At 31.3% G+C, this 12,095-nt stretch overlaps 1 protein-coding gene across 1 annotated transcript in view; it reads right to left on the bottom strand.

Moving 5' to 3' along the window:
• Window positions 1-6,560: 6,560 nt before the first annotated feature.
• The window catches only part of LOTGIDRAFT_235867 (hypothetical protein), a gene marked incomplete at its 3' end in the record, with an annotated part of 9,530 nt that continues 3,995 nt past the window's right edge, over window positions 6,561-12,095 (bottom strand). The window contains exons 3-7 of the mRNA XM_009065878.1: window positions 10,758-10,967; window positions 10,091-10,333; window positions 9,494-9,535; window positions 8,007-8,082; window positions 6,561-6,744 (exon numbers count right to left, since the gene is read on the bottom strand). Coding sequence (XP_009064126.1) covers window positions 6,561-6,744; window positions 8,007-8,082; window positions 9,494-9,535; window positions 10,091-10,333; window positions 10,758-10,967 — 755 coding nt within the window. The remainder of the gene's footprint in view (window positions 6,745-8,006; window positions 8,083-9,493; window positions 9,536-10,090; window positions 10,334-10,757; window positions 10,968-12,095) is intronic.

Raw genomic sequence — 12,095 nt, 5'->3', positions numbered from 1 at the left:
GGAGGGGTAATTTGCCCTACTAGAAAAGTGGTTTGCACCCCCAATTGTACCCCGACTTTATTTTCAACAAATCTAAATGTCTACCTTTTTCTCCAAAAAATGTGTCAGAATGCACAAAATCAATTCATTTTTTCTAAAATTTTCATGAGAGAACCCTCTAAGACGCTCTATGAGACCACCACAGAGTAGCCAAAATTTTAATTCAGCCTCAGCAGTTGTCCCCCCATTGAGTCAGTCTGCCCTCTATTTGTACCCCCAGTCTGGTGCAAGGGAAGGTAACAGAGGACTTGTGAAATTTGACAGGCAAGGTATGCCATCAGACAGTAAGATATCACACGAAACTACATATGGTTCTAACATGGAAATAACCCACACGAACATAGCTCACGGCCATTTTGAATCTCTTTTTAGACTTAATGAGTTGAATTTTGGAAAAGGCTTAATGTTTCAACAACACCTTCAAATTTTAAGCCATTCCAATTTTCAGTCAAACATCTGTGGTTCTTGCAATTCTCACAAAACTAAGTGTTTGATGATGTCACTAATACCAAAGGCCTTATGAGATACAAGCATATTTTGCGATTAGTGATGTCATCAAACACTTAGTTTTAAGTGGAATTGCAGGAACCACAGAAGTCTGATTGAAGTGAACCACAGAAGTCTGATTGAAAATATGAATGGTGCAAATTGATGCACATAAAAAATTTAGAAAACCAAGTTACACAAGAGAACAACATTACTCAGTGATTGCTGTTACCTAAAGGTGTGTCTATATATGTATATATCTACTTAACATTGTGAAATGCCATTTAAAGGGACATTCTGCTTTTTTTTGCAGGTCGAAATTTTTTTTGTCTAATTTTATGAAAACTATTCATCAAAATTTGGAGAAACATGTTCATTAATCTGAAAGTTTTACCACAACTTTTTTGAAACTAAATCTATTTAAATGGTTTACGTAAATGTTTTAAAATCGTTATGCTTTTTGATAGGTGTAAGAAAACTACTGTACAGATTAAAGCAAAATTAATGTTTAATTATATAAATTTTTCTCCTACATACTCTGAAGGTTTCAATTAATAATAACGAGCCATTATAAAGCCAAACACAAAAACTGGTTAATTAACAATTAGTATTCTCCATTTTCAATTAACCCTTTTAATACTAATTTTATCAAGTAGATCTACAGAGAGGTAAATAGTAGTGCTGGGTATTGTTGATACATATCACGATACAAGGGTCATGATACGATATATATCGCAATACAAGGGTCATAATGCAATACATGGGTCATGATATGATACATCTCGCGATACAAGGGTCACGATATGATACGATACCATACAAGGGTCATGGGATGAAAATTATCATTTTATCTTCAAAGTTTCAATATATATTAATTTATAACTTATTAACTGTGATATTTGGTAATATATTTGATAGAAGTGGTTATTGTCCACTGTCTTATAAATAGTTACTATATATATTAATTTATAACTTTATAACTGTGATATTTGGTAATATAGTTGATAGAAGTGGCTAACGTCCACTGTCTTATAAATAGTTACTATATATATTAATTTATAACTTTATAACTGTGATATTTGGTAATATAGTTGATAGGAGTGGTTAACGTCCACTGTCTTATAAATAGTTACTATATATATTAATTTATAACTTTATAACTGTGATATTTGGTAATATAGTTGATAGAAGTGGCTAGTGTCCACTGTCTTATAAATAGTTACTATATATATTAATTTATAACTTTATAACTGTGATATTTGGTAATATAGTTGATAGAAGTGGCTAGTGTCCACTGTCTTATAAATAGTTACTATATATATTATTTATAACTTTATAACTGTGATATTTGGTAATATAGTTGATAGAAGTGGTTATTGTCCACTGCCTTATAAAAAGTTTATTACAATTTCAGTTATAAAAATTGTTATATCATAAACCAACTTATAAAAATCTCTGCTTTTAATGGAATCAAAGGTATCGTCAAGTATCGATACACGACATCACGATACAATACATCGATTTACTATCAAATAGCACACTTTAGAAATATTTTCAGGTATAATTTACAACGTTTTTAATAATTAAAATTTTGCATACCAGAACTGCCCTGTTAAAGACTTCACTTCAAAATTATTTTAAATATTCTTGCTTGCAGTTATTACGAATTACATAATATTCATAAAAACACCCAAAAAATGAGAATTCGTAGAATTGTGAATGAAAATCATACATACTAATGTACCTGTCAATACAGTTTATTTGTTGACCTGCATTATATCTTAATGTAAGCTTACTTAATCTTCATTCATTTGTAAGACATGAATAATTCCAAGAAAGGATATATATAGGCCCTTCACGCGGAAGGCCTTTTAAAATATTACATGACATTAGGAATGTAAACAATTTAATATATCCGGTTTTAAATGCTATCTAAATAGTATTTCTATGACAGACTAAATTATCTATATCTATTAATAGAAATAATGGGGACAGCTGCATGATTGTGTTCAAATTTCATGAATGAAATTTTCATTTTACTGTTTCACTCTGAACATGATCTTGTCATCATGATGCTGACAATGTAAATTGTTGTATACAATAAAACTCATGATTAGTAAAATATACCATAAAGTTGTATTCGGTTTTTTAACATATATTTAGTGTGAATTAGAAAAGACAGAAATCAATTTAGTTCTACTCTCTTACCTGGCTGCCATCCAGTTCTTGATGTTGGTGGAACCATTCTTCAAATACCTAGCAAGGACTCAACTTGAAATTATTCATTCATTCAATTCCAACATAGACCTACTGGAACTCGCTTCAACCGAGCTAAACCTATCAAATACAACAAGAAAATAATCAAAACGGCTCACCTGTATTTACCTGAAATCCAATCTCTTACATAATTAGCCACCGCTAATCTGTTAATCCCAATTTGGTTGATTATATAGCTTCGCAGTCAGCGAGTTCTCGATTTAGACACTCGCACTTTACAGTGTTATTGTAAATCCAAGCCTATTTCATTTATACCTGTATATTGACAGAATAATATTGATTGTCTTCCTCAGGATTTTGTTTTGTAAGTTATCCTGTACTGCCCTGTCACAAACAATCGTGTCTATTAAAATATTGTCAAAGGGTGTGTTTACAATACGGTGCAGGTCACTGTTCATGCACCGTAAAGTCGGCATTGACGTTTTAATATCGTAAAGCAAAGCATAGGTTCAGAGTTGATCTTTATATTACTTTTTCTCAATATTTCTTCAGAAGAAAAGACACTAGTAAGCGATATAAATTCTTTGTCCGAACACATTTGCCCATATGGACTCACTTCACTAAAACATTTTATAGGAATGTAGTCCAGGCTATTTTTAGAAATCTTCTTTCTCTCTCCCTTTTGGGGTTTTTGCCTGCCTATTTTTGGGTAAAATTTGGTCTAGATTTGGAATTTGATGTCTGAAATTGCATTATCTTTCAGATTTGGTGAGATGATGAGAGACTTAAAGGCGGAAGGCTAATTCTAAAAATAGTCGTTTTGTAGAGTGCCAAACTCTAGCAGATGAGTATAACCGGTAGTAGTCTACTTCCAATTTTAGTAGCTCAAAATTTTCATGGTCATCATATAATGAATTTTTTAGGAGACATTGAGAATTGGTCAGGCTTTCATTCGACATGTTGGAAAGCTTTCAACGAGATTTCTGGAAAAAGTTATAGAAGGTTGAATTTCGTGTTTTAACATGGGAAGAGATGGCAAATGAATTAGTGGAGTGAGTCCATATATTCTTTATTGGATGTATAAAATATATACAAAAAACCTCTTAAAGGTATTCATATTACCGGCAGTTGGATTTCAAGCCCGAATAACTCTTTTATGCCTATAGTTTCAACACTGCTGGCTTTAAAGGAACAGATACGCCATTTTGAAGGGTTGATTTGAGACTAGAAATTATGTGAATAGTCTTCAGAAGTACTAGAAATCTACGAAAATTGCATAATAATTCATACTAGGAATTTTACCCACAATTTCCATGTCTTTTCTATACATCACAGAGTGTCTTAAATTGACGAGTCGTCATTTTAACATTCAAACGCGGATAATTTTGGACAAAGATAGATTTGAAGGCTCAAATTTCGACGTTGAGCTGTGATCACTATTACTGATAACAAAATTCACGTTTCTGAGACTCAAGTATGATTGGTCAAAAAGAATTGTGCAACAGTCTCTTTAACAATAGAACCAAATACCTTTAATATCTTAACAAGGATATACTCAGATGAATTATTGTTAATTTTATTTTTTTGCATTTTAAAAGGAAAATTTCTGCAATCATATGAACCAAAATGTTTCCGCCACGTTAGTTGATTAAATCTTTAGCAAGAGGTTCAGTTTTTTATTGTTACCATTGTAGATGAAAGAAATCATAGTTATCTCATCGTGCGATTAGGTAACTAAAATTGATATTACCCAATGATCACCAGCTCCCTTCACCATAAAAAGCATCATCAGAAGCATCACCATCCAACTTCTCCTCCTCATTATCAGAAGCGTCATCATCATCATCATCATCAGACGCACCACCATTGATGTTCTCCTTTGTAATTTTACAAGGATTAAAGGGATAAGTTCCCGTTGCTTCAAAGTCTGCTATGGCATTTTGTTGGGAATGACATTCTGAATCCTGCAGCGACAAAGCAGTTCTATCTAGAAAATGCCCGTGGATGGGGCCAAAAATCCTTGAGGCTAGGTTCCGCAAAGTTATGAATACTAGAATAGGCTAGATAAGAGTAGGCCTAACCGCTAACGACGCTAGGCTGTCGTGTTTGTGAAAAATGTCTTTCGCGTTCGTCCTGATATTGACGTGATTAGGCCTAGCTAGATATCATTATTTTTTTTAACCAAGTCTAGATTTTCTTTGTCATCATCCATGTAGTGCTCCACCTTTTTTTTTTAAACGAAATCGCACTAAAACGACCTACCTCTTATAAAATTAGTCTGCTACACAACATACTTGAGCAATAATTTCAATGTAGGATATGACGCGAGTAGCCTACACCAAAACATCCGGTTTAAAAACGATTTAAAATATGTTGTATGAACTATTTCTTAACATAATTAAATCACAAACCCTCTTTAATTCAGAAATTATAACTTAAAATAAGTTGAAATATAAAATTAGCTTTATATTTGTTATATTTATTTTTTATATATTTATATTTGTTGTATTTATTTTTGTTATATTTATATTTATTTGTTATATTCATATTTGTTACATTTATATTTGTTACATTTATATTTGTTATATTTATATTTGTTACATTTATTTTTGTTATATTTATATTTATTTGTTGTATTTATTTTTGTTATATTTATATTTATTTGTTATATTCATATTTGTTATATTTATATTTGTTACATTTATATTTGTTATATTTATTGTGTTAAATTTGTCGTACTATTATGCCTCATGTGAGGCCTTTAGTGAAATATAAAAATTTCAAATGTTTAAGAAAAAAAGAAAAGAACTTTGACAATTTGAACTTGAAATAAAAGGCCTACTCACTGCATGTTACAAATGAGAGTTTTATGTAGACAACCCTCAGGAACGAAACTACCAGCTGTCAGAAATGATAACAAAATCTTAACAGTGGCTTAATAATGAATTTTTCAAATAATCTTAAAATCATCTACAAGCCAAGGCAAAACCCTGAAACAGTTCATAAAATTATCATCAAATTCAAACATGAACAATGTCTCATCGCTGTAATCACAAGGGCAATAACTCTGAAACTGTTCATCCGAATATTACCAATTTCTAACTTGACCTATCCCAATTCATTTTTAGAATTAAATCGTCGGTTCGCTTCTCTTTCTTTTTGATATTATTTTGTACAATTTATTTTTTATTTTTTTTATAACCAAAATATTCATCCCTTAAACAAAAAAGAAAAAATAGAAAATTAAATTTAAAGTGGCACTAAAAAGGGCAGGTCCTACATTTTGAAATTTTCATATCTGTAGTGAATAATGTTTGTAGGCAAATGAAGCTAATGTGAACAATGGCTCTTAATGGTGCCCTATTTGAATGGGGTCTTGAATATACGTGAACGGTCTTCAGAAGTACTAGAAAATCGCACGAGTTCCTTCAAAAATATGTCAAACTAGGAATTTCTTTTCTATAGTGTCTCTTAAATAGACGACTCACCCTTTTCACTTTCAAATGCGGATAATTCTGGACACACATAGTTTAGAAGGCTCAAATTTCGACGATGATCTGTGCAGACTCTAAGCCTTCTGATTTGCTTAGCTAAAAAAATCCGCTTCTGAGGCAAAAGTATGAATGGTCAAAAAAGGGCGCACCGGTCCCTAACAAGGATCACCCCTCTACTGACATTTAATATAAAAGGTAAAATTGACTTGACAATATTAACAAAATACATATATTGTTGATTCGTCACAAGTTCTGCTTTTATAAACTGTCGTAAACTCCCTCTTTAACAAACATCGTATTTACTGTTTTCAAAGTCTTCATAATTCACGAAACAATACGTTCGTTAGTTATAACATCTTTATCATTAAATTCATCAGGAATATGATATATGTGAACTTCCGTATTGGTTAGATCTTCCGGGGTGTCAGATGCTTCGTCGCCATTGTTATAAACAGTGTTATTAAATGCTATGACATCTTTTAATTCTATTTTCTGTTTGGATTTCATTCTGTAAAGATATGAAATAATAATGAAATAATATGAAATAATGATAAAATAATAATGAAATAATGATAAAATAATATTAAATAATGATGAAATAATATGATTAAATTATGATACAAAACATAAATCAATCCGTTAGACAAGAATCATCAATCCTACTTGTATGTCAAGAATCGTCAATCCCACTCGTTAGTCAAGAATCATCAATGCTACTCGTTAGTCAAGAATCACCAATCCTACTCGTTAGTCAAGAATCGTCAATCCCACTCGTTAGTCAAGAATCTTCAGTCCCACTCATTAGTCAAGAATCACCAATCCTACTCGTTAGTCAAGAATCATTAGCCAAGAATAGGTCCTACTCGTCAGTCAAGAATCATAATTCCTGCTCGTTAGTCAAGAATCATAATTCCTACTCGTTAGTCATGAATCATAATTCCTACTCGTTAGTCAATAATCATAATTCCAACTCGTTATTCAAGAATCATAATTCCTACTCGTTATTCAAGAATCATAATTCCTACTCGTTAGTCAATAATCATAATTCCAACTCGTTAGTCAAGAATCATAATTCCTACTCGTTAGTCATGAATCATAATTCCTACTCGTTAGTCAATAATCATAATTCCAACTCGTTATTCAAGAATCATAATTCCTACTCGTTATTCAAGAATCATAATTCCTACTCGTTAGTCAATAATCATAATTCCAACTCGTTAGTCAAGAATCATAATTCCTACTCGTTAGTCATGAATCATAATTCCTACTCGTTATTCAAGAATCATAATTCCAACTCGTTATTCAAGAATCATAGTAAGATATAAACGAGAAAGCGTAAACGTGTAAAACGCCTGGCATCATTCCATAAACAACTACATGTATTTGAAAAAAAAAACACAGGCATATTCATTATCAATGAAACCACTCTCCTTTTTCAAAAAGAAAATATGACACAATATGTATAGGTTCGGACGACGGAGAGGCATATAAAACAAGGCATTTCCAAATCTGAACCACACAGACTTTCTTCTGCAGGTACCTTGAAATTTGACCACCGCCCCTTCAACATGTTTTCGGAAATATTACATGTAACTGTGTTGCACTGTGGCCAGTACATGTATCAGGAATCGGATAAGTAAATATTCATATAGAAAAAACGGTCGTTACACGTTATTTTTTAAATTCTTCGCTTTAATTCGAAGTTAAAAAGCGGACCACGATATAGACGTTAAATTTTCATGACATATACGACGACAAAGTTCTACTTACTTTCGACGAACAACCATAACTGAGGATAGAACCAGTATAACTATTACACCTAGCACGGTTAATCCTGTTATCAAACCTAAAATACAAAAAGCAAAAACTTTTACCCATGTAAATAAAAATTTCGTTCTTATTTTCGTTTCCATTGTACAAATCTGACAAACTTTCAAGTTTTTTTTGTTTGTTTAAAACATTACCGTTATAAAGACATATTTTTACCAACCAAAGCGTGTCTTAGAAGACCTGTTCCTTCATTACAATGTAGCGAATCCCAACGAAGTTTTCATCTTGCTCTTCTTTGGGATTCGCTATTCCACTTTGTTATTGTATCAAGAAATGATAAAAAACGAAAAGACAAAAATCCCCAAAATTATAATCAAATTTTAAAAAGATTCAAAATCGTAAAGGTATTAGTAAAGACCAATTTTGAGCTCTGAAAAATCTAAACATTACAAAAGAAATCCATAATAACTCCATTCGTCCTAGGAGCATAGATTTCTTAATATAAATGTATCATGTTCTATCAATAAATTAATCGATTTCTAAGTTAGATTTCAGGGAATACTTATTTCAGGACTGGTGCCATGGCTATATACAGTATATTATATAACATGCAGTGTATGTTTGTGTGTGTGTCTTTTCAACTAAAATCATACTAATGACTAACTAATTTTCACATAATTAATAGACTTATCTATTGCTCTGTGACCTAGGCCAGCGCTTTCATTGAGACTCGTCTCAATACACCCAACACCAATTAATAATGCATAATATGTGTTAACAAAGAAATCATGGGTCATTTTCAAGATCCCGAAAAAGACGTTAATAAATCAATTTAGAGAGTCAATATTGTGTTATTAGCATGTTTATAATCCTATTGTTCATAAAGATTAGTATGATTATTGTTTATCATCTAATAATCAGGTAGTAAAATTATAAAACACACCATAAGTTTAATTAGACATATACCTAGATAACAAAAATTGCTTGTTATTAAAACTGCAAAATGTGCACAGAATACACTTCAATCTTCTTTTACATCATCGTTTTTAAACCCAGACGACAACGTAAATTTGACAAACAGTCCGCCAATAACGGTCAAATACAGCAATAAGTACAGTCTTAGTCTAAGATTAGTGCTAGCAAACTTCCGATATAAATATTTCCATTGAGATAGTCATCTAGAATAGTGCCGACGAGATAGTCATTCATACTTATGCTCTTCTTGAATAGTACCGATCTGGAAATTGGTACGGACAGTCATTTGAAGGAATGATTTTCTAGAATAGAGCCGATCCGAAATTGTGCTATAATAGTAGGAATAGCCTTCTAGAATATAGTTCGTCAAAGACATTGTTGTAGTGGTATTTTCTAGAATAGTGCCAGTTTATAAGCATCTAAAAAGGTGTTGGTAAGGATAGTCATCTAGGATAGTTGGAAATAGATCAACAGAGATTGATTAGTTTCCAGGTCCGGTTTCAGAAACCTACCTATTTTCTCTCTAAAATTGTTCTGAACATGGTTGTTATTATCTGAAAAAAGTTGAGAATTAATTAGTTTTAAGGAAATAAATCAATACAATACGTATCAACAAAGGTTTTACCTATCATTTACTAATAGCTAAGACTGATCTTTTTCTATTGATTTTTCGTGGAAAATTATTTTTAAAGTTCTGAGCTTAAAGATTGGTTCCCTTATTTTTATTTATAAAAATGAAAATGCTAATACTTATATGAATAGAAAGTAGAGGTGTTCTAATGACCTGGAAAATACCTGTTTGTCTTACATGTCCATAATTAATTCATAATTAGCTAAATTAGAAGAGAATTACCAGCAGAATTCCAATGAGTGACCAATTAGAAAAGGTCATCAAGACTGTACATACATGGACATTTATGAATGGTTAAAACTCTTAATTGTATGCATGACAATTCATTAGAAACACCAAGTTATCAAATAGTTTGCTTAATTTAACACTAAAAAAATAAGGAAACACATCTTTAAACATTGAAAAGCAACAATGACTTGCTTTTCTGTTTATTTTGGCTCATAAACGTATATAAACTAACATAACTTATATAACCTACCAATTTGTCGGTCATTATCATATGTATCATTAACAACATTACTAATGTTATAACTTGTGTTATAACTAATTATTGTTATATGAAATTCAGCAGAAGAATTAGTTGTTGTTATTTCTTCGGTTGTTTGATCTGTTTCATGAAGCTTTGATGTTGTTTCAAAAGCTGTTGTTGTTGTTAAGGTGATTTTTTTCCTGGTGGAAGCGCCAGTAGTTTGTGTTGTTGGTGAGGTCGGGTGTTTCAGTTCTTAAAATAAAAGAGTTACATAACTATTGCGTGATTCAGATGGAGAAAACAAAGTATCATATCCTTTTCAAAAGCACAATTCTAACAGAGAGTTCAAGAGTGTCTAGGAGCAATTGTGGATGGACCGACGGTCGGGTGGCGGCAATACGCTTTACATTTCATGTGGGACGTGTAGAAAAATTAAAGATTTATCTAACTATTGCGCGATTCAGATGGAGAAAACAAAGTATCATATCCTTTTCAAAAGCACAATTCTAACAGAGAGTTCAAGAGTGTTTAGGAGCAATTATGGATGGACCGACATTGGAATTCTTCAATTTGATAAGAAGTTACCTACTTCTGGAGATATTTACAAGATAAACAAATTTTTCGAAAATGCAAAGCGATTACTTCAGGTAGTATACGATATATAAAAAACAGTTACCAAATTGGCATATAAACTCATGTTTGATGTTTTTGTAATGACACGGCATATCCAACCATTGACCATGTCTTTTGATGTCCATGACGACACAATCACTAACTGTAGCTGGATAGTCCGGTATAACTTCTGATATATCATCCAACAAAAATCTTCTTTTACGACTTTTCTTTGGTGCTCCTCTTGCCCAATTTTTATAATCGACTTTCTCACCTTACATGACAAAAAATTTCAATTTTAAAATAGTGTTCAATTCATCAATTGTAGAGCGATATAGAAATACCACTGTTAAAATAGTGCTCAATACATCAATTGTAGAGTGATATAGAAATACCACTGTTAAAATAGTGCTCAATACATCAATTGTAGAGCGATATAGAAATACCACTGTTAAAATAGTGCTCAATACATCAATTGTATATAGAGTCTTATAGAAATACCACTGTTAAAATAGTGCTCAATACATCAATTAAAGAGTGATATAGAAATACCACTGTTAAAATAGTGCTCAATACATCAATTGTAGAGGGATATGGAAATACCACTGTTAAAATAGTGCTCAATACATCAATTGTATATAGAGTCTTATAGAAATACCACTGTTAAAATAGTACTCAATACATCAATTGTAGAGTGATATAGAAATACTACTGTTATAATAGTACTCAATACATCAATTGTAGAGTGATATAGAAATACCACTGTTAAAATAGTGTTCAATACATCAATTGTAGAGTGATATAGAAATACTATTGTTGAAATAGTGCTCAATACATCAATTGTAGAATGATATAGAAATACCACTGTTAAAATAGTACTCAATACATCAATTGTAGAGTGATATAGAAATACCACTGTTAAAATAGTGCTCAATACATCAATTGTAGAGTGATATAGAAATACCACTGTTAAAATAGTGCTAAAAACATCAATTGTAGAGTGATATAGAAATACCACTGTTAAAATAGAGCTCAATACATCAATTGTAGAGTGATATAGAAATACCACTGTTAAAATAGTACTCAAAACATCAATTGTGGGGTGATATAGAAATACCACTGTTAAAATAGTACTCAAAACATCAATTGTAGAGTGATATAGAAATACCACTGTTAAAATAGTACTCAAAACATCAATTGTAGAATGATATAGAAATACCACTGTTAAAATAGTACTCAATACATCAATTGTAGAGTGATATAGAAATACTACTGTTATAATAGTACTCAATACATCAATTGTAGAGTGATATAGAAATACCACTGTTAAAATAGTGTTCAATACATCAATTGTAGAGTGATATAGAAATACTATTGTTGAAATAGTGCTCAAAACATCAAT

This window comes from Lottia gigantea (assembly GCF_000327385.1).
Source record: "Lottia gigantea unplaced genomic scaffold LOTGIsca_71, whole genome shotgun sequence".
Lineage (NCBI taxonomy): Eukaryota > Metazoa > Mollusca > Gastropoda > Lottiidae > Lottia > Lottia gigantea.
Note: the sequence above shows the minus strand (reverse complement) of the source record. Positions and strands in the feature narration are given on the sequence as shown.